Source organism: Dysidea avara, chromosome 2 (genome assembly GCF_963678975.1).
Source record: "Dysidea avara chromosome 2, odDysAvar1.4, whole genome shotgun sequence".
NCBI classification, from domain to species: Eukaryota; Metazoa; Porifera; class Demospongiae; order Dictyoceratida; family Dysideidae; genus Dysidea; species Dysidea avara.
Window position 1 is genome coordinate 14,659,664 of NC_089273.1, and position 26,905 is coordinate 14,686,568.

Here is a 26,905-nt window from a genome sequence, read left to right on the forward strand (position 1 = left end):
CTAAAAACTACAAACACCACATTACTCATTATTAAATTTTGGTTTAAATTGTGCCATCCTTCGTCACATGCTTTCATCCCAGAGCTTCAGTCTGTGCCTTTAAAGATCTACAGTATCTCTTCGTCTTCTTTCTTTGCATATCGATAAAGAAAGGCCGTAACTCAGCCATACTTCATTGTACGAACTTTCTCTAGATGTCACCTTACTCATCATGTGATGGTAATTCAGTTGATATTCAGTAATCACACGATTGATAAAATAGCCAACAAGAATACTAATGATACAGACTTGAATGGAAACGAATGATTCAACACTTCGTAGCAGTGAGTTCTTTGTTTTTTGTTAAAGTTTGTATACTGTTACAAAGGGTAGGCCTTCCCAATAAGAAAATCTCTATTTCTAAGAGATTGGATAAACGCTTCACGAGAGATTCCTATTTAAAACGATGTATGTAAAATGACAAAAGTATTGTGCGTTTTTTGTTCGTGTTTTATCAAATCAAGCTTTCTGGATTATGTGGGTTTAAAGGTTAAATATATGATCTAAATGTTTGATCGATTCAGTTCCATGCCCATAATTGCATTTACATAATATGTGTGATCATATCTGCAAGAACCCCACATGTTGGTGCATTTTTGAATTCCATTTTATTACATTCCTTTTTCTAAGTAGCTTAAAGTATGGTCAACCAAAATTTCAGCCTGAGAGCTTCTAAAGCTAAAGTGTTAACAACAGAAAAATTGACTTGTACAGTGGAAAATAAACTAGATACTTAATCAAATTCAACATATTTATAGAAACTTCCACTAGCAGGTTGAGAACGGCTTGTGTGGGTTTCATCATAAGGCTGTTTATAATTGGCACCAAAGAGGCTAATTAACTATTAACCTTGTAACCATAAAATCCATTAATCTCCAAAGACTGTGTGCTGCGGCAGACAGTTGTCTGCAAATATGTGCCAAAGCTAATGGTAAGTTTGCAATGAATGCATTCTGAGAGCATCTAATCAAGACACACGGTGTGTCATGCAGCAAAGTATAGCCAGTGCAGGCGGGCAACAGACAAGTGTGTATTTTACAGGAACCAAGAAAGCACCATTTTCACACATCCATAGTGCCTGACCGTAAATTAACCATTTATGCTGCAGTAACTCCCTCAAGGTGGGGCACCTCCCATTTCAAAGTTGAGCTGAATGTGTCAAGCCATAACTGAGATGTGTGTCATCAAAGTTCGCCTAAGTTTCTTTGTATTTTTCTCCTTCTTTTTCTTCTTTTTGCAACACTTAGAGAAATCACTGTAACTTGTGCATGCTTTTGTTGATTTTCTTTAAATTTGGAGTGCAGTAAGAACGTAATTTAACGTGTTTACAGTCCAACTTTCATACACATCAGCCACAAGGGAGTTGTACGTGATTTTTGAAAAAATGCAATAGCTATATTATTGTCATGGCCACATGGTAAACCGCTTGAAGGAATGACTTGAACATTGGTCTGTACATGGAGTAACTATCATAGTACAAACCTTTTGTGGTTTGAAAGAAATTGCATTTACAGTCATGGAGTTATAACAAAAATACCAACTAGAGTAACTCACCTAATATCGGATGGGCTCCAAAATCAGACACGATCACTAAAGTTACAACAGGAAGTTTTGAACAACTTATAATTAGTACAAAAAGAAGTTATATTTATACCAAAAAGCCCCCAAAAAGCCAGATTGAAAAAAGATCTGAAATCAAAGATTGTGGCCAAGAAATTACTGTGATGGTAGGTTAATTGCAAAAATTTTAACAGCAAAAATAATTATTCAGATGAATTTGGTTCTGAATCTTAACCTAGGCAACACAAATTCACCTGGATTATTCACTGAATTGTCGTTATTGAAATTTTTGTCATTAACTTACCATCACAGTAATTTCTTGGCCACAACCTTTAATTTCAGACTGTACCCTTTTTTCACAGCTTGGTTGTTTTGGTATAAATTTAATATACTGTAGTTGACTGTTATGGCTATAGCTAGGTACTTACTTACAAGAGTCCATACTAGAGACATCATGGACTCTATTATGGACTCTTGGTACATGCATACATACATAACTGGATCTGCAAGAATCCCATATGTTAGCGTATGTCTAATTTTACAGTAAACTGCAATTAAACGCAATGGATGAAATATTTATGAAATCTAAAAAAATTCTGTAAATTGTTAAAGTGCTTGTTTCACAGTGAAAGAAGGTGATAATGACAAATACCTTGGTACCATCATAATCCTCAAAGCATGAGGAGCTGGGAAATGTTTGTTTCGTGTTAGAGCTCCTAAGGAGACAGAAGAGATGGGCAATAGTCTGCCTTGCATTGAACAAGTGTTTTACTATCGTTTTTTTCAAACATTTTCACTTTCACCCTGGTCATAGAAAGGGCCTGTAAGGCGGGTCTGGAAGACAAAACTCAAGCAATGGATTCACCTGTTCATGGAGAATCTAATGGTACAACTTTCATCTTGCTAGAGGACTGCATTTGTAAGTTATAACCATTTAATTAAACGCCTGCAGTTAATTTTCCATATTGGGTCATGAAGACTTGTTTGTAGCAGAATTCTCTACATAGTGAATTGGTTGTAGCTGAACTCTCTCAATTTTCAGGAAATTTGGCACAAACATGGACCCTATCAAGAAACTTTCTCACACCAAAATTTAAAAGGTGGCTTTTTATTGCTGATCTCTCTACAGTGTGATTTCTTTGTAGCTGAACTCTCTGCAGAATGGTTAGTTTGTAGCTGAACTCTCTACAAGATGACATTTCTAGCAGAGTTCACTTTTGTTTCTAGCTGATCTCTCTAAAGAGTAACTTGTTATAATTAGTAATGCTGAACTCTTTACAGGGTGGATTTTGGTTGTTAAACTCTCTGCATGAAGACTTGTTTGTAGCAGAATTCTCTACATAGTGAATTGGTTGTAGCTGAACTCTCTACAGGGTGCATGACTTGTTGATAGCTGAACTCTCTTCAGTGTGACTTATTATAATTATACAGCGATATATTTGTAGCTGAACTCTCTACAGGGTGACTTGCTTGTAGCTGAACTGTCTACAATATTAACTGATTGCTGCTGAAATCCCTACAACATAACTTGCAATGTAATAGAAATCTGTGGATAAGTCATGAACTAGCTGAATGCTCTATTAAGGTGACTGTTCTATTAGAGTATCTTGATCTCGCATTTGCTACATGGAGTTTGCTTTGGAATCATAACTCAGTGGTTTATAACCCGATTGTTCTGTACTACTGCAAGGACTTTCTACGATGACTATTCCAGCTACATACCCATTTTCAGCTCACTGCTCTAAGCAGTTTTCCTGGTAGGCGTAAAAATTATTGGTATTTTTATTTATGAATTTCAATTATGCAATTGTTACATACCTTCGGTTTCGTGTCATATCTCCATGATCTGTACTTCAATTGCTTTCAAACTACCAAAAATCACCCCTACAATGGTTGATCTATCCCCAGAACGATTTTCAACTCATTCCATGCAGCAGTTTACCCTGTAGGCAGGACAACATATCAATCTTGTTTTACGTGAATAATTGGTCATAAATCCTTAACTGTTCCTCGGATTTGCACCAAATTTGATACTAGGATTTGCCTTTGGACTGCTTTTCTGTGTGCCATGTTTCAAGGCTATCGGAGTACGCATTTGCGTTTATAGCAATTTTTGCAAGTGTGCTAAAACACAAAGAAGAAAAAAAATGAAGAAAGAAGAACCAAAACTTTGGCTGCTCATAACTCGGAAATGACTTGAGTGATTTCCTTCAAATTTGGAATGTGGACTCCCCTAGCTGGCGGGCAACTCTGCAGCAAATTTGGTTCCAATCTGATAGGGACATTGGAAACAGTGGAAATTGAATACTGAAACTGTAAAACTAAAATTGTTCAAAACTTCATATTAACGGGTACCTCTTAACAAAGACCATCTCTATAATAAGACTACCTGTATAATAAGGCTGCCTCTAAAAATTAGACCACCTCATTATAGTAGTTATGTCAAGTAGGTCCGGTTAAGGTGTACTCATAATGCAATAAAGTATCAATCAATCAGACAGTACTTAAAAGTTAAAATGACAGCTGCAGGGTTGTACAAAAGGATATACTATCTTACCATGCCAAGACCTAAAGTCTATGGTCATGCCACAAAATGAAAATGGAGCAATTGCATGCATAATTTACTCCGCTGATACTGGATTTGATAATGGATTTTTCTTGATTTGTGCATCATTTAGGAGTTGCATAGTTACAAAATCAACATTAATGATCTTGGACTTTGTGTCTTGGCACTCATAATAAGCATCTTCAAAGATTTAAAAACCTGAGTTGACATCAGTAATTACTGAGGCGCAGGTAAATTATTGACATCACCTCAGGTTTTTAAATCCTTGAAGATGCCTATCATGAGTGTCTAACTATTACCAAGACACAAAGTCCAAGATCATTAATTTAACTATGCAACTCTTAAATCATACACAATTCATGAGAAATCCATTATCAAATCCAGCATCAGCAATGTAAATTATGCATGCAATTACCCCATTTTCATTGTGACATGACCATGGACTTTAGGTCTTGGCATGGTAAGATAGTGTATCCTTATGTACAACCCTGCAGCTGTCATTTTAACTTTTAAGTATTGTCTGATTGATTGATACAAACTTTATTACATTATGAGTACACCTTATAGCCTTTTTGTTGGACCTACTTGACATAACTACTATAATGAGGTGTTTTTATTAGAGGCGGTCTTATTGAACGGGTGGTCTTATTACAGAGGTGGTCTTTGTTAAGAGGTACCTGTTAATGTGAAGCTTTGACCAATTTTAGATTTTCAGTTTCAGTTTTTCAGTTTCAGTTTTCAATTTCCACTGTTTCCAATGTAGTCCAGTAGATATAACTGAAAAAAGTGGTGAACCCAGAAAAAATTCAAAGAAAGCTAATTTTGATATCATTAGAAAGCAAATGTTTCATAGAATAACATATCCAAAATCCACCTTGGGGAAAAATTTCTATGGCCAATTTAGTATTGAGGCATATGTGACTGGATTCAGGAAAGTGGATCTTCCACACATATCCAATTTACCAACTTTGACAACTCATAACTTCAGATTGGAAAATGGTATTGACTTAAAATTTGATCAGTAGTGAGCACCAATATCACTTAGTAGTTGGTGAAAATTTCAGGTTGATATTCAGCTTTTACACTAGCTAAGTGGTGGTTTCTCAATTGGAAGCATTTGCAAACCGATTTTTGCAAATCTGGTCATTTGTGACGAACACAAATGTGTTATCCTTAAAATATTTTTTCATAAAGGAACAGTTTCCTTAGCACTTCTACAACTCTCTTCCCCACATTTTGTAACACACTAATAATCCATGTTTGCAACAAGAGCATAATATTGTTACCACATGGATTTGCAGTGGAAAGCTGGCATTTATATTGTACAAATATATAGGATCCCTGGGACTGGTCCCATGTCTATCATCATTGGTTGCAGCCTTAATCCTTCTAGTTTCCAGCCCCATATTAAGTTCCTTCCAATGAATAACTTCTTCTGGCATCAGCTAAAACCAATGATCCTCAAAACTCCATCCAACTGCAAGGGTCAGCACACTTTCACAGCTCGCATGCGTAATAACTTTCTGATGCCACCATTTCCATGTACTTTGTTTTGTATACCTGAGACTCCTCAATGAATCAGACTGATTCCCATCTTTTTCAACATGTGCAATTGTTGCATTATACGATCCATCATTAACTGTTCAATCGTTTGCACATCATTTGATTGCTGATTAGGCCGACTTTACCCTGTTCAAAATGTTGTGGACGTTGTATCACAGCTACCCCAGGCATGTGAAGAGAGGACCTACGTATGTGCCCAATAATGTCATCATTTTCAAATGTTTTACAACCTCTGAATGAAAGGAGATATGTATTAAGTCATATTCTGCTTCCAGCATGCACCAGTAGCACAAGAACTTCATTGTTGTCATCAACTACAACTTTCACTCTACTTCCTTCAATTGTAAAATTGAAGTGTGCATTAGACCATCAGTATGTGTGTAATCAGCGTGTAGGGCTGTCAACATCCCCAGGTATGTTATGGCATGTGCAGGTGCAGATATCCAGTCAAGTGAACCTATGGATGCATACAAAAGTCAGAAAGTTTTCTTGCAAATGAAAAGAGCAAACATCAATTGATTGTCCAATATCTGAGAGATGATGGCCAGGTTGTGCATCAGTAATTGAATGCTGACACACTGATTGTTCAATGTGTACTTCAATTTGCAGTTGAAGGAAGTAAAGTGTGTTGTAGCTGATGACACTGATGTTCTTGTCCTCCTGCATGGTGCACCAGAACATAGAAAGTATCTATATATTTTCTTTCAAAGGTTGGGAAACATTTCAGTATTGGAAATTGATGACATTATTGGGCACATAGGTCCTATTGTAACATCATAATTACATCTTCTCATTTTGCAAGCTTGCATAGAGTGGCTGTGATACAACGTCTGCAACATTAGAACAGGGTAAAGTTGGCCTAACCAAGAAGTAAATGATGTGCAAATGATTGCAAGAGCAGCACACTTTCACAACTTACATGTGCATCTACAAGTTATTCATTAGAAGAAACTTAATGACTAACTTGATCCATTACCATAATGGAGCTGGAAACTAGAAGGATCAAGGCTGTATGCAACTGATGATAACAGACATGAGACTAGCACCAGAAACCTTACTTATATTTGTACAATATAAATGCAAGCTTTTTACTGCAAATCCATGTGGTAGCAACATTATGCTCTTGTCGTAATCATGGATTAAAGCATGTTGCAGCATGTGGCAGTTGCAGGGGAGAGAGTTACAGAAGTGCTGAGGAAACTGTTTACAATAATTGTGACAAATATAGCTGTTCAGAACTTACACCTTTTTATTTCTATAACCAGCCTTATTCTTATTTCATACAGCTAATATTATCTAATCCAAAACAGCCAAGCTGTAAAAAAACAGTGCGGCCCTCAAAAAGGCTATGGTGAAAAAAGATGAGAAATCCAAGGTGGTGGCCAAGAAATGGCTGTGATGGTAGGTTAATGGTAAAAAATTTAATAACGACAATTCAGGTGAATTTTTGTGCCACTTGGTCTTGGCAAAAAATTCACCTAAATTGCCGCTATTAAAATTTTTACCATTAACCTACCATCACAGCCATTTCTTGGCCGCCACCTTGGATTTCACATCTTTTTTCACTATAGCCTTTATGAGGGCCACACTGTTTTTTTACAGCTTGGCTGTTTTGGATTAGATTTCATTTCTTTTTGTATTTGTATACCCCAAAGCCGGCCTTGGGACTTTTTTAACCTGTCTTTTTTCTTTACCACAGGAAGAAGAAAAGATGAAGCAGATGTACTTTAAATATTTCTGATTTTATCAGTAAATGTACAAATTATATATATATAATACATATATTTTTTACAGAACTCTCCATGGTGGTTTCTTTGTAACTGAACACTCTACAAGGTGACTTCTTCTTGCTGCTCTCTCTACAGGGTGAATTGTTTGTAGCTGAACAATCTACAAGGTAACTTCTTCTAGCTGATCTCTCTACAGGGAGATTTGTTTGTAGCTGAACTCTCTACAGGTGATTTGTTTGGAGCTGAACTCTCTACATGGTGGTTTCTTTGTAACTGAACTCTCTACAAGGTGACTTCTTCTAGCTGATCTTTCTACAGGGAGATTTGTTTGTAGCTGAACTCTCTATGGGTGATTTTTTTGCAGCTGAACTCTCTACATGATGGTTTCTTTGTAGCTGAACTCTCTACAACGTGATTTCTTCTAGCTGATCTTTCTACAGGGAGATTTGTTTGTAACTGAACTCTCTACAGGTGATGTGTTTGCAGCTGAAGTCTCTACATGATGGTTTCTTTGTAGCAGAACTCTCCATAAGGTAACTGATGTCTCTACAAGGTCACTAGTTTGTAGCTGAACTCTCTATATAGTGGTTTCTTTGTAACTGAACTCTCTACAAGGTGACTTCTTCTAGCTGATCTCTCTACAGGTGATTTGTTTGTAGCTGAACTCTCTACAGGTGATTTCTTTGCAGCTGAACTCTCTACATGGTGGTTTCTTTGTAGCTGAACTCTCTACAAGATAATTTCTTCTAGCTGATCTCTCTACAGGGAGATTTGTTTGTAGCTGGACTCTCTACAGGTGATTTGTTTGCAGCTGAACTCTCTACATGATGGTTTTTTTTGTAGCTGAACTCTCTACAACGTGGTTTCTTCTAGCTGATCTCTCTAAAGGGAGATTTGTTTGTAGCTGAACTCTCTACATGATGGTTTCTTTGTAGCTGAACTCTCCACAAGGTAACTTCTCCTAGCTGATCTTTCTAGAGGAAGATTTGTTTGTAGCTGAACTCTCTACAAGGAAACTTCTTCCAGCTGATCTCTCTACAGGGAGATTTGTTTGTAGCTGAACTTTCTGCAGGTGATTTGTTTGTAGCTGAACTCTCTACAGGTGATTTGTTTGTAGCTGAACTCTCTACATGGTGGTTTCTTTGTAACTGAACTCTCTACATGGTGACTTCTTCTAGCTGATCTTTCTACAGGGAGATTTGTTTGTAGCTGAACTCTCTACAAGTGATTTGTTTGCAGCTGAAGTCTCTACATGATGGTTTCTTTGTAGCAGAACTCTCTACAAGGTAACTGATGTCTCTACAAGGTCATTAGTTTGTAGCTGAACTCTCTATATGGTGGTTTCTTTGTAACTGAACTCTCTACAAGGTGACTTCTTCTAGCTGATCTTTCTACAGGGAGATTTGTTTGTAGCTGAACTCTCTATGGGTGATTTTTTTGCAGCTGAACTCTCTACATGATGGTTTCTTTGTAGCTGAACTCTCTACAACGTGATTTCTTCTAGCTGATCTTTCTACAGGGAGATTTGTTTGTAGCTGAACTCTCTACAGGTGATTTGTTTGCAGCTGAAGTCTCTACATGATGGTTTCTTTGTAGCAGAACTCTCTACAAGGTAACTGATGTCTCTACAAGGTCACTAGTTGGTAGCTAAACTCTCTATATGGTGGTTTCTTTGTAACTGAACTCTCTACAACGTGATTTCTTCTAGCTGATCTCTCTAAAGGGAGATTTGTTTGTAGCTGAACTCTCTACAGGTGATTTGTTTGCAGCTGAACTCTCTACATGATGGTTTCTTTGTAGCTGAACTCTCCACAAGGTAACTTCTCCTAGCTTATCTTTCTAGAGGAAGATTTGTTTGTAGCTGAACTCTCTACAAGGAAACTTCTTCCAGCTGATCTCTCTACAGGGAGATTTATTTGTAGCTGAACTTTCTACAAGTGATTTTTTTGTAGCTGAACTCTCTACAGGTGATTTGTTTGTAGCTGAACTCTCTACATGGTGGTTTCTTTGTAACTGAACTCTCTACAAGGTGACTTCTTCTAGCTGATCTTTCTACAGGGAGATTTTTTTGTAGCTGAACTCTCTACAAGTGATTTGTTTGCAGCTGAACTCTCTACATGATGGTTTCTTTGTAGCAGAACTCTCTACAAGGTAACTGATGTCTCTACAAGGTCACTAGTTTGTAGCTGAACTCTCTATATGGTGGTTTCTTTGTAACTGAACTCTCTACAAGGTGACTTCTTCTAGCTGATCTTTCTACAGGGAGATTTGTAGCTGAAATCTCTATGGATGATTTTTTGCAGCTGAACTGTCTACATGATGGTTTCTTTATAGCTGAACTCTCTACAACGTGATTTCTTCTAGCTGATCTTTCTACAGGGAGATTTGTTTGTAGCTGAACTCTCTACAGGTGATTTGTTTGCAGCTGAAGTCTCTACATGATGGTTTCTTTGTAGCAGAACTCTCTACAAGATAACTGATGTCTCTACAAGGTCACTAGTTTGTAGCTGAACTCTCTATATTATGGTGGTTTCTTTGTAACTGAACTCTCTACAAGGTGACTTCTTCTAGCTGATCTCTCTACAGGGTGATTTGTTTGTAGCTGAACTCTCTACAGGTGATTTCTTTGCAGCTGAACTCTCTACATGGTGGTTTCTTTGTAGCTGAATTCTCTAAAAGATAATTTCTTCTAGCTGATCTCTCTACAGGGAGATTTGTTTGTAGCTGGACTCTCTACAGGTGATTTGTTTGCAGCTGAACTCTCTACATGATGGTTTTTTTGTAGCTGAACTCTCTACAACGTGATTTCTTCTAGCTGATCTCTCTAAAGGGAGATTTGTTTGTAGCTGAACTCTCTACAGCTGATTTGTTTGCAGCTGAACTCTCTACATGATGGTTTCTTTGCAGCTGAACTCTCCACAAGGTAACTTCTTCTAGCTGATCTTTCTAGAGGAAGATCTGAACTCTCTACAAGGAAACTTCTTCCAGGTGATCTCTCTACAGGGAGATTTGTTTGTAGCTGAACTTTCTACAGGTGATTTGTTTGTAGCTGAACTCTCTACAGGTGATTTGTTTGTAGCTAAACTCTCTACATGGTGGTTTCTTTGTAACTGAACTCTCTACAAGGTGACTTCTTCTAGCTGATCTTTCTACAGAGTGATTTGTTTGCAGCTGAATTCTCTACAAGGAAACTTCTTCTAGCTGATCTCTCTACAGGGAGATTTGTCTGTAGCTGAACTCTCTACAGATGATTTCTTTGTAGCTGAACTCTCTACAAGATAATTTCTTCTAGCTGATCTCTCTACAGGGAGATTTGTTTGTAGCTGAACTCTTTACAGGTGATTTGTTTGCAGCTGAACTCTCTACATGATGGTTTCTTTGTAGCTGAACTCTCCACAAGGTAACTTCTTCTAGCTGATCTTTCTACAGGGTGATTTGTTTGTAGCTGAACTCTCTACAAGGAAACGTCTTCTAGCTGATCTTTCTAGAGGGTGAATTGTTTGTAGCTGAATTATCTACAAGGTAACTTCTTCTAGCTGATCTCTCTACAGGGTGATTTGTTTGCAGCTGAACTCTCTACATGATGGTTTCTTTATAGCTGAACTCTCCACAAGGTAACTTCTTCTAGCTGATCTTTCTACAGGGTGATTTGTTTGTAGCTGAACTCTCTACAATGACTAGCTGATCTCTCTACAGGGAGATTTGTTTGTAGCTGAACTCTCTACAGGTGATTTGTTTGTAGCTGAACGCTCTACATGATGGTTTCTTTGTAGCTGAACTCTCTACAACGTGATTTCTTCTAGCTGATCTTTCTACAGGGAGATTTGTTTGTAGCTGAACTCTCTACAGGTGATTTGTTTGCAGCTGAAGTCTCTACATGATGGTTTCTTTGTAGCAGAACTCTCTACAAGGTAACTGATGTCTCTACAAGGTCACTAGTTTGTAGCTAAACTCTATATGGTGGTTTCTTTGTAACTGAACTCTCTACAAGGTGACTTCTTCTAGCTGATCTTTCTACAGGGAGATTTGTTTGTAGCTGAACTCTCTATGGGTGATTTTTTTGCAGCTGAACTCTCTACATGATGGTTTCTTTGTAGCTGAACTCTCTACAACGTGATTTCTTCTAGCTGATCTTTCTACAGGGAGATTTGTTTGTAGCTGAATTCTCTACAGGTGATTTGTTTGCAGCTGAAGTCTCTACAAGCTAGGTAATTTCTTCTAGCTGATCTTTCTAGAGGGTGATTTATTTGTAGCTGAACTCTTTACAAGGAAACTTCTTCTAGCTGATCTCTCTACAGGGTGATTTGTTTGTAGCTGAACTTTCTACAGGTGATTTGTTTGTAGCTGAACTTTCTACAGGTGATTTGTTTGTAGCTGAACTCTCTACATGATGGTTTCTTTGTAGCTGAACTCTCCACAAGGTAACTTCTTCTAACTGATCTTTCTAGAGTGTGATTTGTTTGTAGCTGAACTCTCTACAAGGAAATTTCTTCTAGCTGATCTCTCTACAGGGAGATTTGTTTGTAGCTGAACTCTCTGCAGGTGATTTGTTTGCAGCTGAACTCTGTACATGATGGTTTCTTTGTAGCTGAACTCTCTACAAGGTAATTTCTTCTATTGATCTCTCTACAAGGCTATTTGTTTGTAGTTGATCTCTCTACATGGTAGTTTCTTTGTAGCTGAACTCTACAACGTGATTTATTCTAGCTGAACTATCTCTTTCCATAGTTGCATGAACTCCCTACAAGGTAACTTCTTCTAGCTGATCTCTCTACAGGGTGAATTGTTTGTAGCTGATCTCTCTACAGGTTGACTTGTTTATAGCTGATCTCTATACAGGTTACTTGTTTCTAGCTGATCTTTTGAATTCTCTTCAGGGTGACTGCTCTATTAGGATGACTGCTCTATTAGAGTATCTCGATCTCACACTTGCTGCACCAAGTTGGATTTCGTGTTATAACTCCGTGGCTTTAAGTCTGATTCTTCTACACCATTGAAGAGCCTTTCTAAAATGATTACTCCATCTATGCAGTGATTTTCAAAGCATTACCCCAAGCGGTTTATCTGGTAGGCGTGGCAAGTAGTCGTTTTTTATTAGCTAATCTCGATTGCGTAATTGTTACACACTGTTGATTTATTCGTTGTATCTTCTTGGTTTTTAGCTCGATTTCTTTCAAACCACAAAATGTTAACCTATTCACCCACCGATTTTCAACTTCTTCCCATACGCGGTTTACCCTGTAGGCGTGACAACATATTGGTGTTATTTTTCGTGAATAATCTATCATAATTCTTTTCCTGTTTATCATATCCTAGCCAAAGTTGGTACAGAGATGCGCCTTTATACCCCCCTTCATTGTGCCAAATTTCAAGGCAATCGGATATCGCGTTTACATTTTATAACAGTTTTTGTAAGTGCGCAAAAAGAGGAAGAAAAATAAGAAGAAAAAAAACGAAGAAATTAAGCCAATTTTTGAAGCCGTATATCTCCGGAACACTTGAAGCAATTTAGCTAAAATTTGGAATGTGGAGTACTGAAGGTGGGGGAGTGTCCACAGCAAAAATCGTCTTGTTTCATCAAGGCAGCACAGAGCTACGGAGGTGTGAAAATTGTGTTTTCTTTCTTCCTGTCAATATACTCATGGGTGTTGCGCGCCGGCTTCTTGGGCCGCACGACACACTACCGTGTGTCTTGATCCACACAAAAACAGCCAATCTGTGAAATAATGGTGCGGCCTTAAAAAGCCTGTGTGAAAAAAGTTGTGAAATCAAAGGTGGCGGCCAAGAAATGGCTGCAATGATGTTAATGCTAATAAATTTTAACAAAGCACACAGCCATTATTAAATTTTTTAGTATTAACATCATTGCAGCCATTTCTTGTCCACCACCTTTGATTTCACAACTTTTTTCACCCAGGATTTTTAAGGCCACACCATTTTTTCACAGCTTGGCTGTTTTTGTGTGGATTTCACTCCTTTTTGTACTGTATATGGCCCCAAAACCAGCCTATGGCTGACTTTGAGGTTTGTTTTTACTCACATTTCTTCTTTTCTATGTAGATACAATGGTGTTTATTAAAGACAGACTTTTAAATGTATTTCATTGCATGATTTAGTTCAATATTTGATAATATTATTGTAATACTCTAATAGAGTGCACATTTTTTTGAGGACTTCTAATAGAACATACACAGAATGTTCTAGAACAGTCTAGAACTTCTATTGGTAGATCTATGAAATTATAAACGTTTGATTATAAGCAGATTTCAAATAGAAATTTCATTTATAAAGCAGAAATTAAGTGAGGTGATCAGTCAAGGTAGCAGTGGTTCATTGGTTAAGGATGCAGGTGTTAGGTATGGAGGTCCCTGGTTCGAACTCTGGTAAGTTTTTTTCTACATTTTTTGCACACCTTTTTTACCTCGTGGTGACTGCTCTATTAGAGTATCTCAATCCCGCGATGTAACACTTGCTTAGTTTTTGCTTTATAACTTTATCGCTGTAACTCTATTGTTATTCAAACTATCAAAAGGCACTGCTATGATGATCAGCCTATCTACACACCAATTTTCAATTTATTTCTATACTTGGTTTACCCTGTAGCCGTGACAGAAGTTTGATCTGTTTTTTTCGTGAATAAACATCCATAACTCCTTGAATATTACTCAGACTTACAACAAACTTGGTACGTGAATCTACCATTACACGTTCTTATTTTGTGCGAAAGATCGAGGCAATCGAGTTACACGTTTGCATTTTATAGCACTTTTTGCAAAGTGTGTGAATGAAATCAAAGCCCCCTTAGCCCCCCGTATGGCATAAAAAGAAGAAAAAACAAAGAAATTAAAATGAAATTTTGGACGCCCATATCTTGCAAATGGCTGTTGCGAATTTAATCAAATTTTCTGTGTGGCGTACCCTACCTTGGGGGACAGCTATAATGCAAAAATAGTGTGCTTTGGAGAAGCTTTGCATGCATGAAAAAGCTGTTTTCTTTCTTCCTGTAAATATACTCACATTGTGGTTGCCGGCTTTCTTGGCCGCAAGACACACTACCGTGTGTCTTGATTTGCAATGAATTTCTTATATTTTAAGGATAATATTATTGCTAGTCACAGATTTGCAAAAATAGGTCTACCAAATTCATTTAATTAAGAAACCACAACTTAGTGTTCAAGTTGAATATCAACCAGAAATTTTCTGCACCTAATAAGTGATGCTGGTGCTCACTACTGGTCAAATTTCAAGTCAATACCGTTTTCCAATCTGAAGTTATGAGTTGTCCAAGTTGGTAAATTGGATATGTGTGGAAGATCCACTTTCCTGAATCCAGTCACCTATGCCTCAATACTAAATTGGCCATAAAAAATTTCCCCAAGGTGGATTTGAGAGGATTTTGGATATGTTATTCTATGAAAATTTTGCCTTCTAATGATACCAAAATCAGCTTTCTTCAATTTTTTTCCAGGTCCAACCTTAATTCTACCAGACTAATGTCCCAATCAGATAAGGTATCACCGAGATACAAAGGTGTGAAAATGATGTTTTCTTTCTTCCTTTCAATATACCCATGGTGTGGCGTGCCAGCTTCTTGGGCTGCACGTATTGTGTGCCTTGTATGGTTAGGTTTGTGTCTTTGCATACTTGAACCATACAAACAGCAGTGATTACAAGGCTACACATTAACACTTATAACTCGTGATCTACTATTGGTCCCAACTTTAAACTCACAGTGATGAATGATGGGTATTAGAGCAACATGTAAACCAAAAATAAATGTAATTAAAGAATATGTATATTTGAAATTAAGATCAAAGAAAAAGGCTACATTTTTTTGTGGTTTGACCTTTTCCTTTGAGCAATTATAAACCATTGTATATCATTGGAAAGATAATTTAATAAGCATTTTAAAAATGTAAACCAGAAGTGTCTGCGTCAATCACAAACAAATTTACGGCCATTTTATTGAAGACAAGTAAGCAAAAATGAAATTTTCAATAGAAACTTTGAGTGGTCATAACTTAAAGGGAGACCAATGTAATGAGCCAAATTTTGGTGTGAGGAAGTTTCTTGATAGGGTCCATGTTTATGTCAAATTTCATGAAATTGAAAGGGGCCCAAATTTTTTGTTGTTGATTTGGTATGGAATGACCTTATTGTCACTGTACAAATCGATTTTCCAATTTGTAGTGCTGTATCTTCAAAAGTTCAAAGCTTCAACTATATATCAAATTACTCGCTATAGAACAAGGGATTCGATTATTAAGTTGTTGTTTACACAAGAACAAACTCAAATTCATTATATAACTTTAAAGTACAAAAATCAATCTAAGTGAAGCCAAATGTGAAATTTCACTACTTTACTGGCTAGCACTCTGTATAATAATACAATAAACATCACTAACCTGTTTACAGTTAAAGCGATTATCTCTAAGTCAGGTTTTCCAGCATTTGAACAAGTGCACATGTGCATACAAGCACGAGGTCACTGTTTCGAGGTATACAAAAGTAAAAATATGCCACTCCAACCTATATAAAAATATGCCACTCCCTCTCCTTACCAAATCTCTTTATTAGTAGTGCCATTATCATGTCGAAGGATCGTCTACAATGCTTGTTATCGACTTTCTGGAAGTACGCAATTGCATCATCTAACCGTGCAATAGTGCACAAAAGACCGGTTATCCCTGTTCCTGTTCACTTAAGTGCATGCTCACTGCAGGATAAACGCAGGGGCTACTAAAATGCTCTACTGAAGTTACAAAGCATTTAGAAAGTGATGCTATGGGCGTTTATAATTGAAACCGCTATAATGGAGGTTGTGGTGGTGAGAGGGTTAAAGATCACCTAAAAGAGCTGAGTTCAAATTGCAAACTAAAGCCAACTTCTGGGTGAAAGTTATGGCTAATAATGTGCAAGACACTGTCACACCATTTTCAATAGAAAATGTGGCACCACCATCCAAATTGGGTCACACATTTTGCCTCATAAATTTGTTTTAGATGATGCTAATTTGATGAAATTTTTACCATACATTCATCAAAATAATGTTCTTTTCACCAGAAAAAGTAGCAAATATTTCAAAAATGTTAATTAAAGTATTTTATCATTGCAGCCTCAATTCTGTCATTTAGAAAGATTTATACAGTAGTTACAACCTCAAAATATAAAATTAACCTTGCTCTTTCTAACAGCATCAAAACGTGCTAGTTAATCTACCAGCAAAGCTGCATCTGAATAGGTTTCCCTCCATGCAAGGGAATCATCAATGCCATACATGTCATCTGTTGATGCAACTGCTGATGGTGCTCTGTAGTGCTTTGGAGAAGCCTTTGTCTCATAACATTAATTTTGTACAATCAAGTTGCAGGTACATAAACTTCCCAGCCATAACCCTTCCATGTTTTTATGGTAACTTGTGAATGCAATCTTGTACAAAGATGGAGCTGAAACTATCAAATTTTACTCTGTAACCACTTTTGTTCTGCTGACAGCACAAATGGTAGTATGTGATAGCTTCCTTACATTTGTAAAGGGAATTGTTTTGTAGCATAAGTCACCAATTATCGGCAGGTACCAATTATCGGCACTTGTAAACTATAGAGGCTACAGGGTATATGGAGGCTACCAAGTTCCACAGTGGGCTGTTATATCCTCTAAAACATATCTTAGAATCATTTTCATTTGGTGATTATTGTAGTCAAATTGCTATATAAGCCATTCTGGTTAAGCATAGAATTGCATAAATATAATTTTGTATAAGAAAACAGTATGCTTTTTCATCTAACCTGAATATCTCTCGAACAGCTGGCCTAATCTTCACAACAAAACTTTTGTGAAAATGGAGTTATCTAAGGACTGCACCTCCCATAAAAATTTCACAAAGAACCAACGAGCTATCATGGAATTGCACGCAAAATCACACATTGTGCCGATAATTGGTCAATCAGGGAAGTACAATTGCCAGTAGTAGGTACCCCATGCTGATAATTGATACATGATAGGCACTGCGATTTTCCTCATAACAAGACATTCACTCACGTGAGATAATTAAAATTTGGTCTGCTAAGAATCGAAGGACTGCTCTGTTAAATGGTTCAAACTGGAAGTTCATATGCCATTGAATTAAGGAATTACAATTGCATGATGAAATGGTGCCGATAATTGGCGGCTTATGCTACTCACTGTGAATATTCCCGATTGATAGCTGCTTTACTTATTAGTGCTGTACACCAGTGTCCAATTAACCGGTTATTAACTGGTGTTGTCTAGGTCAGCCAATAACTGGTGAAGAAACCTTTAAACTGGTTATTGCCCACCCACTTGGTAAACCATAAATTACCCCTGCTGACAAGTGTTAACATCATAACATAACCTCAAAGAATGTGTAAATATGTGATTGTAATAACTGTTATTGCTAGACAAAATGTTGATGATCAATTTGGTACCACCCTAAACCTTCCAGCAGGCTTGTTGACTCGCATTATGTCTGCCAATATACAGACAAACCAATTAACCGGTTATTGTCAATTATTGGTAGGCAATTAACCGGTGAAAAAAATTTTGTAGGTGTACAGCACTATTAGTTATCAGGAATTGATAGTTGGGGAACACATGAGACAATTAAATTAAGTGTGGCACCATTCTTTCTTTGGTGTGGTATACTCTGGTTCACCAGTCGTCATTTTGTTACAAACAAGTAAACAAACAAGTACAAGGGAAAATTAAGTTCAAATAGGGATCATAGAAGTGAGGTCACCTACACTTTAAGCTTAACTAGTGGATATTTAATCTCATGAGTATAGACTAAATTAGGGACTAAATGTCAACTAGTACGTATATCTTTATCTGTAGGCGACCTCCCTTGTTTTACTACATTTTCTAATTGGCCTTAAAATTTCTTCTGTACTTTGTGATAATATAGCATTATTGCATAATGTATTTGCTTACATAGGTGAAAGAATGTGTCCATTCCCTGGTGATATGAGGTGTTCCAGCTCACAAGCATGTATTAGATCATATCAGTGGTGTGACCAAGTGTATAATTGTGATGATCAATCAGATGAAGAATATTGCTGTATGTCAATATAAATACTTATTATGTACTTATGCATTTTAGAAAACAATACTGTTTATATTAGTGCTGGGCGATATAGCCGACATACAGCATATCACGACATATATTTTTATATTTTTATATTGTGATACAATAGCTAGAAATTATATCGCGATATAGCGCACGTGATCTAAGCAGTACAATGTGAGCTCATAAGATGACATCTTCAGTTTTTCCATTACTCCTGCTGCACCCACGTCTCGCCGGGTGTGGCATACTGTTGGGCATTTTGAAGGCGTTATCTATTTAGATCTGTGTGCAGCGCTTGGGACATGTAGGAAGCAGTAGATCAGTGGGAAGAACAGCTCAAAGAGTCACTGTGATTAACCAGTGCCAATTTTCAGCTACTTGGAATTTGTAAAAGATCGAAATACTCTAATAGAGCAGTCAGTGCGATACTCTAATAAAACAGTCAGTAGAATGGTCAAAGTTATCTTGATATTAAAAAGAAAGGAGAAAGAGATTGTGTATGTGAAAAGCCATTTCAAAGCATCTGTACATGTTTTTTTTTATTCCCTGGGGGAGCATGCCCCTCCTAGTTTGCATGTGCTTTGCACATGTAGTTATAGTAAACTGATAATCTCTAATTTAAATACCATAACAGATCAAGATGATGAAGGTATTGCAGATTAAGTTGTAGGTGAACCGGAAGACTAAGTATTGTAACTTGCCAGTATGCAAATCAACGTTTCTTTTAATTATCATTTTAACTAGTTGTATCAGTGCATATGATGTATTAGCTAATAAATGATCTTATTCCTGTGTTTTGTGTACAGTATAGTTGTACAAACTTGAAAACCATCTGAGAAAAGAAAATAAACAAGTTAAAATATTGGTATATATTGTGACATATATTCATATCATGAATAAATTTTTCCATGACATGCAACATAAGAAAAATCTATATGGCCAAGCACTAGCTTATACAACTGTCTCTGGAAAACTGGTCTTATTACCTGCCAGTTTTGAGTATCTACTGTACTGTGATTTAGTTTGAAAATGGCTGAAGCTATTGTACATGTACTAAATTTTCACATGTTTTACACCAAATGTACAAGTATCCAACAAATAAGTTTTCCACCATTTTAGATAGTTTTTAGCCTAAAGTTGACTGTATCAGATGAACAGTGGAGGTTGGGGATGGAGGGAAGGGCAAGAGGTTGTTTGTATAATTGCAAAGGAACACATAGGAATGAGTTAGTCCAAACTATGGGTTATTCAGGTCTCAAAACTGGCTATAATTAAACAGCTCTTCTTTCAACACCACAAAGCTGAACATCCACACATAGCCATCTCCAAGTTAACCATAGCTCCATTAAGGCCTCAGACAGCTAATGCGACTCACCACTGGGCTTGGAAAAAGAAGCCTGCAAAGAAAAGCAAACCACGACAAGCCCTGACAGCGAAATTTGATAGTGTATTCATGTAGCTTTGTGATTGTGATGAAAAATCAAAGCTGCCATCATGGGCAATAACACTGGTTTTCCCAAATCCATTGTGATCAATGCTTTGCAATTAACTAAAGTCCAGTTTTGGAGTAACTGGCTGCACTGAGCTGAGTTGTTTAAGGCTTGTCATTTTTTTCCAGTGGTACACAGATTTGTAATACTAGACCTGTTTACGGTTCTCTTCATTATGATGGCCTCATCTACTTGTCCATCATTGAATTATGACAATGCCATAATATTAAGATATTATTATGGTCACTGATCAGTCATACATTTGTGACCGGATTTGCGAAAAGGGTCTTATAGCTGTTCCAAATTTCCAAGTTTGATGAGTCATAATTGATTATGTGTTTAACCCATTGTCTTAAAATTATATCCAGGAATGATGCTATGTTAGGAGGGTAAGGTAACTTAATTTCAGGCTGGTACCATACTCACAAGTGAAGTTATGCTTTGCCAAGTACAGTACATGCAATTGGAAAGGCTATAAGACTCCTTTTCGTAGATAAGGTTATATTATCGCCTGCCAAATAAAGGCTCTTAAATTGCTTGCAATGCTGTAGTTAAGCATCCATCTTGGGTAAAATGGATGCCACTTTTTGGCTTGTCATACCTATTTATTCATAATACTTGAATGGTTTAATTGTATCACAGATGAGTATAATAAGCGTTAATTAACTTACACAGGTTCCTAGTTACAGTAGCTCATCACATACATATACTTACATACATACATACTTAATAATTATTATGCATGTTTAGATGATATCCCATGTCCATATGCTGATGACTTTCGTTGTGCCTTTAATGGTGGCTGTGTTAGAGCTACTGTTGTTTGTGATGGATACAATGAAAACTGTTTGGATGGCTCTGATGAGGGACTGAACTGTAAGTTACATACATTTTACGTAGTATGTATTCATAACTATATGTAAACTCTTGTCGGGTTTTAATAGGATTATGCAACTATCAAACTGTAAACATATAGTGAAATCAAGACACACGGTAGTGTGTCATGCGGCCCAAGAAGCCGGCGTGCCACCTGTGAGTATATTAACAGGAAGAAAGAAAACGCAATTTTCATACCTATGTAGCTCTGTGATCCCTTATCAGATTGGAACCAAATGTGCTACAGACGTGCCGGCCAGCTAGGGGAGTCTACACACCAAATTTGAAGAATATCGCTCCAGCCATTTCCGAGATACGAACGAACAAAATTTTGTTTTAATTTCTTCGTTTTTTTCTTCTACTTCATTTCGCACACTTTGCAAAATCCACCATAAAACACGAATGCGTGCTCGTATTGGGCTGAAATTTGGCACACTTAAAGGGATCATTAAGGCGGATCTCTGTACCAACTTTGGTAGGAATCCGATGAACATTCACGGAGTTATGATCGATTATTTGCGTAAAATAAGGTCGAAGGTCTGTCACGCCTACAGGGTAAACTACTTTGAGGAATCAGTTGAAAATTGATATGTAGATGGAGCAACCATCGTAGGAGTGCATTTTTGTGGTTTGAAAGGAATCGGAATAAAGACCATGGAGATATGATACAAAACCCGACCTGTGTCAAAATTACGCGATCGATTTTTATGAATAAAAAAACTATTAGTTTTCGTGTCTACCAGGCAAACCGCTTAGAGCAACAAGCTGAAAATTAGTATGTAGCTGGAATAATCATCATAGAAAGTCCTTGCAGTAGTACAGAAGAATCGGATTGCAAACCACTGAGTTATGATTCAAAAGACAACTACGTGTAACAAATGCGAGATCGAGATACTCTAATAGAACAGTCACCCTTATAAAGTATTCAGCTGCATTTATAATTTACTCAATTATATTACATTGCAAGTTATTCTGTAGGAAATTCAGCTACAAACAAGTCACCCTGTAGTCAGATCAGCCAGAAAAAGGTACCTAATAGAGAGTTCAGCTACAAAGAAACCATCATGTAGAGAGTTCAGCTCAAACAAATTGCCCTGTAGAGAGATCAGCTAGAAGAAGTTACCTTGTAGAGAGTTCAGTTACAAAGAAACAATCATGCAAAGAGTTCAGTTGCAAACAAATCACCCAGTAGAAAGTTCTGCTATGAACAGATCACACTGTAGAGAGTTCAGTTAGAAACAAGTTATCTTGTAGAGAGATCAGCTAGAAGTCACTTTGTAGAGAGTTCAGCTACAAAGAAACTACCATGTAGAGAGTTCAGCTGCAAACAAATCACCCTGTAGAGAACTCAACTACAAACAAATATGCCCTGTAGAAAGATCAGCTAGAAAAAGTTACCTTGTAGGGAGTTCAGCTACGAACAGATCACCTTGTAGAGAGTTCAGCTACAAACAAATCACCCTGTAGAGAGTTCAGTTACAAAGAAACCACCATGTAGAGAGTTCAGCTGCAAAAAAATCAATTAATCTGTAGAGAGTTCAGCTAGATGAAGTCACCTTGTAGAGAGTTCAGCTGCAAATAAATCACCCTGTAGAAAGATCAGCTAGAAGAAGTTACCTTGTAGAGAGTTCAGCTGCAAACAAATCACCTGTAGAGAGTTCAGCTAGAAACAAGTCACCCTGTAGAGAGATCAGCTAGAAACAAGTCACCCTGTAGAGAGTTCAGCTAGAAGAAGTCACATTGTGGAGAGTTCAGCTACAAAGAAACTACCATGTAGAGAGTTCAGCTGCAAAAAATCACCCTGTAGAGAACTCAGCTACAAACAAATATGCCCTGTACAAAGATCAGCTAGAAGAAGTTACCTTGTAGGGAGTTCAGCTACGAACAGATCACCCCGTAGAGAGTTCAGCTACAAACAAGTCACCCTGTAGAGAGTTCAGTTACAAAGAAACCACCATGTAGAGAGTTCAACTGCAAATAAATCACCAGTAGAGAGTTCAGCTAGAAACAAGTCACCCAGTAGAGAGTTCAGCTAGAAGAAGTCACATTGTAGAGAGTTCAGCTACAAAGAAACTACCATGTAGAGAGTTCAGCTGCAAACAAATGAACATGTAGAGAAGTCAGCTACAAACAAATATGCCCTGTAGAAAGATCAGCTAGAGAAATTACATTGTAGGGAGTTTAGCTACGAACAGATCACCCTGTAGAGAGTTCAGCTACAAACAAATCACCCTGTAGAGAGTTCAGTTACAAAGAAACCACCATGTAGAGAGTTCAGCTGCAAAAAAATCAATTAATCTGTAGAGAGTTCAGCTAGAAGAAGTCACCTTGTAGAGAGTTCAGCTGCAAATAAATCACCCTGTAGAAAGATCAGCTAGAAAAGTTACCTTGTAGAGAGTTCAGCTGCAAACAAATCACCTGTAGAGAGTTCAGCTAGAAACAAGTCACCCTGTAGAGAGATCAGCTAGAAACAAGTCACCCTGTAGAGAGTTCAGCTAGAAGAAGTCACATTGTGGAGAGTTCAGCTACAAAGAAACTACCATGTAGAGAGTTCAGCTGCAAAAATTCAACCTGTAGAGAACTCAGCTACAAACAAATATTCCCTGTAGACAGATCAGCTAGAAGAAGTTACCTTGTAGGGAGTTCAGCTACAAACAGATCACCCTGTAGAGAGTTCAGCTACAAACAAATCACCCTGTAGAGAATTCAGTTACAAAGAAACCACCATGTAGAGAGTTCAGCTGCAAATAAATCACCAGTAGAGAGTTCAGCTAGAAACAAGTCACCCTGTAGAGAGTTCAGCTAGAAGAAGTCACATTGTAGAGAGTTCAGCTACAAAGAAACTACCATGTAGAGAGTTCAGCTGCAAACAAATGAACATGTAGAGAAGTCAGCTACAAACATATATGCCCTGTAGAAAGATCAGCTAGAAGAAGTAACCTTGTAGGGAGTTTAGCTACGAACAGATCACCCTGTAGAGAGTTCAGCTACAAACAAATCACCCTGTAGAGAGTTCAGTTACAAAGAAACCACCATGTAGAGAGTTCAGCTGCAAACAAATCAATCACTCTGTAGAGAGTTCAGCTAGAAGAAGTCACCTTATAGAGAGTTGAGCTGCAAATAAATCACCTTATAGAGAATTCAGCTACAAACAAATCACCTTGTAGAAAGATCAGCTAGAAGAAGTTACCTTGTAGAGAGTTCAGCTACAAAGAAACCATCATGTAGAGAGTTCAGCTGCAAATAAATCACCTGTAGAGAGTTCAGCTAGAAACAAGTCACCCTGTAGAGAGATCAGCTAGAAACAAGTCACCCTGTAGAGAGTTCAGCTAGAAGAAGTCACATTGTAGAGAGTTCAGCTACAAAGAAACTACCATGTAGAGAGTTCAGCTACAAAGAAACTACCATGTAGTGAGTTCAGCTGCAAACAAACACCCTGTAGAGAACTCAGCTACAAACAAATCGCCTGTAGAAATATTAGCTAGAAGAAGTTACCTTGTAGGGAGTTCAGCTACAAAAAAATCACCCTGTAGAGAGTTCAGCCACAAAGAAATCATTATGTAGAGAGTTCAGCTAGAAGAAGTCACATTGTAGAGAGTTCAGCTACAATGAAACTCCCATGTAGAGAGTTCAGCTGCAATCAAATCACCCTGTAGAGAACTCAGCTACAAACAAATATGCCCTGTAAAAATATCAGCTAGAAGAAGTTACCTTGTAGAGAGTTCAGCTACATAGAAACCACCATGTAGAGAGTTCAGCTGCAAACAAATCACCTGTAGAGAGTTCAGCTAGAAACAAGTCATCCTGTAGAGAGATCAGCTAGAAACAAGTCACCCTGTAGAGAGTTCAGCTAGAAGAAGTCACATTGTGGAGAGTTCAGCTACAAAGAAACTACCATGCAGAGAGTTCAGCTGCAAACAAATCACCCTGTAGAAAGTTCAGCTATGAACAGATCACCCTGTAGAGAAATCAGCTAGAAACAGTCACCCTGTAGAGAGTTCAGCTAGAAGAACTTACCTTGTAGAGAGTTCAGTTACAAAGAAACCACCACGTAGAGAGTTCAGCTGCAAACAAATCACCCAGTAGAAAGTTCAGCTATGAACAGATCACCCTGTTGAGAGTTCAGTTAGAAACAAGTCATCCTGTAGAGAGATCACCTAGAAGTATCACCTTGTAGAGAGTTCAGCTACAAACAAGTCATCCTGTAGAGAAATCAGCTAGAAGAAGTTATCTTGTAGAGAGTTCAGCTACAAACAAATCACCCTGTAGAGAGTTCAGCTACAAAGAAATCATCATGTAGAGAGTTCAGCTGCAAACAAATCATCCTGTAGAGAGTTCAGCTATGAAAAGATCACCCTGTAGAGGGTTCAGCTATAAGAAGTCATCTTTTAGAGAGTTCAGGTACAACGCAACCACCATGTAGAGAGTTCAGCTGCAAACAAATCACCCAGTAGAAAGTTCAGCTATGAACAGATCACCCTGTTGAGAGTTCAGTTAGAAACAAGTCATCCTGTAGAGAGATCACCTAGAAGTATCACCTTGTAGAGAGTTCAGCTACAAACAAGTCATCCTGTAGAGAGATCAGCTAGAAGAAGTTACCTTGTAGAGAGTTCAGCTGCAAACAAATCACTCTGTAGAGAATTCAACTACAAACAGATAACCCTGCAGAGAGTTCAGCTAGAGTCAAGTCACCCTGTAGAGAGAATCCTGTAAAGAGTTCATCTACGTACAAGCAGATCACCCTGTAGAGAGTTCAGCTACATTTCAAGTCACCCAGTAGAGAGATCAGCTGCAAATTATCCTGTGGGAATTAATTGATTTGTAATAAATATATGCAAGAGTTCATAATATAATGAACTCTTGATATATGCATTATATATATAATTTGTACATTTACTGATGAAATCAGAATGAGTTAAAGTATTTATAAAATCTGCTTCATCTTTTTCTTTTTCCTGTGGTAAAGAAAAATATATAGGTTAATAAGCCCCAAAGCTGGCCATAGGCCGGCTTTGGAGTATACAAATACAAAAAGAAATGAATTCTAATCAAAACAGCCAAGCTGTAAAAAAAGAGTGCAGCCCTTGAAAAGGCTATGGTGAAAAAAGATGTGAAATCCAAGGTGGCAGCCAAGAAATGGCTGTGATGGTAGGTTAATGGTAAAAATTTTAATAACGACAATTCAGGTGAATTTTGTGCCAATCGACCAAGCGGTACCAAATTCACCTGAATTGTCGTTATTAAAATTTTTACCATTAACCTACCATCACAGCCATTTCTTGGCCGCTACCTTGGATTTCACATCTTTTTTCACCATAGCCTTTTCAAGGGCCGCATTCCTTTTTTTACAGCTTAGTCGTTTTTCATTAGATTCTCTATAACTGTTGATAGTAAAGAACCACACCTGTACATACGCTCCAGCTTAATTTCACAGTATGATGTATAAACCCAGTTGAGTGCTTGTTTAACAATGAAGGAAGGTGCTAACAGTAACATTTTGATATTGTGGCCCAAGAAGCCGGCGCGGCACACCGTGAGTATACTTAACAGGAAGAAAGAAAACGCGATTATCACACCTTTGTAGCTCTGTGATTCCTTATCCGATTGAAACCAAAGTTGCTACAGAAGTGCTAGCCATTGAGGGGAATCTACATACCAAATTTGAAGAAAATCGCTCCAGCCATTTCCGAGACACAAGGGAACAAAATTTTGTTTTAATTTCTTCGTTTTCTTCTTCATCTTCATTTCGCACACTTCGCAAAATCCGCCATAAAACACGAATGTGTACTCAAATCGGGCTGACATTTGGCACACTTAAAGGGCGCATTAAGGCGGATCTCAGTACCAACGTTGGTAGGAATCCGATAAACATTCACGGAGTTATAGCCAATTATTTGCGTAAAATAAGGTCGAAGGTCTGTCACGCCTACAGGGCAAACCCCTTGGAGGAATCAGTTGAACAGTGATGTTTAGATGGAGCAACCATCATAGCAGT

General features: G+C 37.6%; 1 protein-coding gene across 1 annotated transcript in view; it reads left to right on the forward strand.

The window, feature by feature from the left end:
* Positions 1 to 26,905, forward strand: part of LOC136246677 (low-density lipoprotein receptor-related protein 1B-like) — a 169,954-nt gene that overhangs the window by 74,000 nt on the left and 69,049 nt on the right. Inside the window, exons 12-13 of the mRNA XM_066038225.1 lie at positions 18,413 to 18,535; positions 20,785 to 20,910. Of these exons, the coding sequence (XP_065894297.1) occupies positions 18,413 to 18,535; positions 20,785 to 20,910 (249 nt within the window). The remainder of the gene's footprint in view (positions 1 to 18,412; positions 18,536 to 20,784; positions 20,911 to 26,905) is intronic.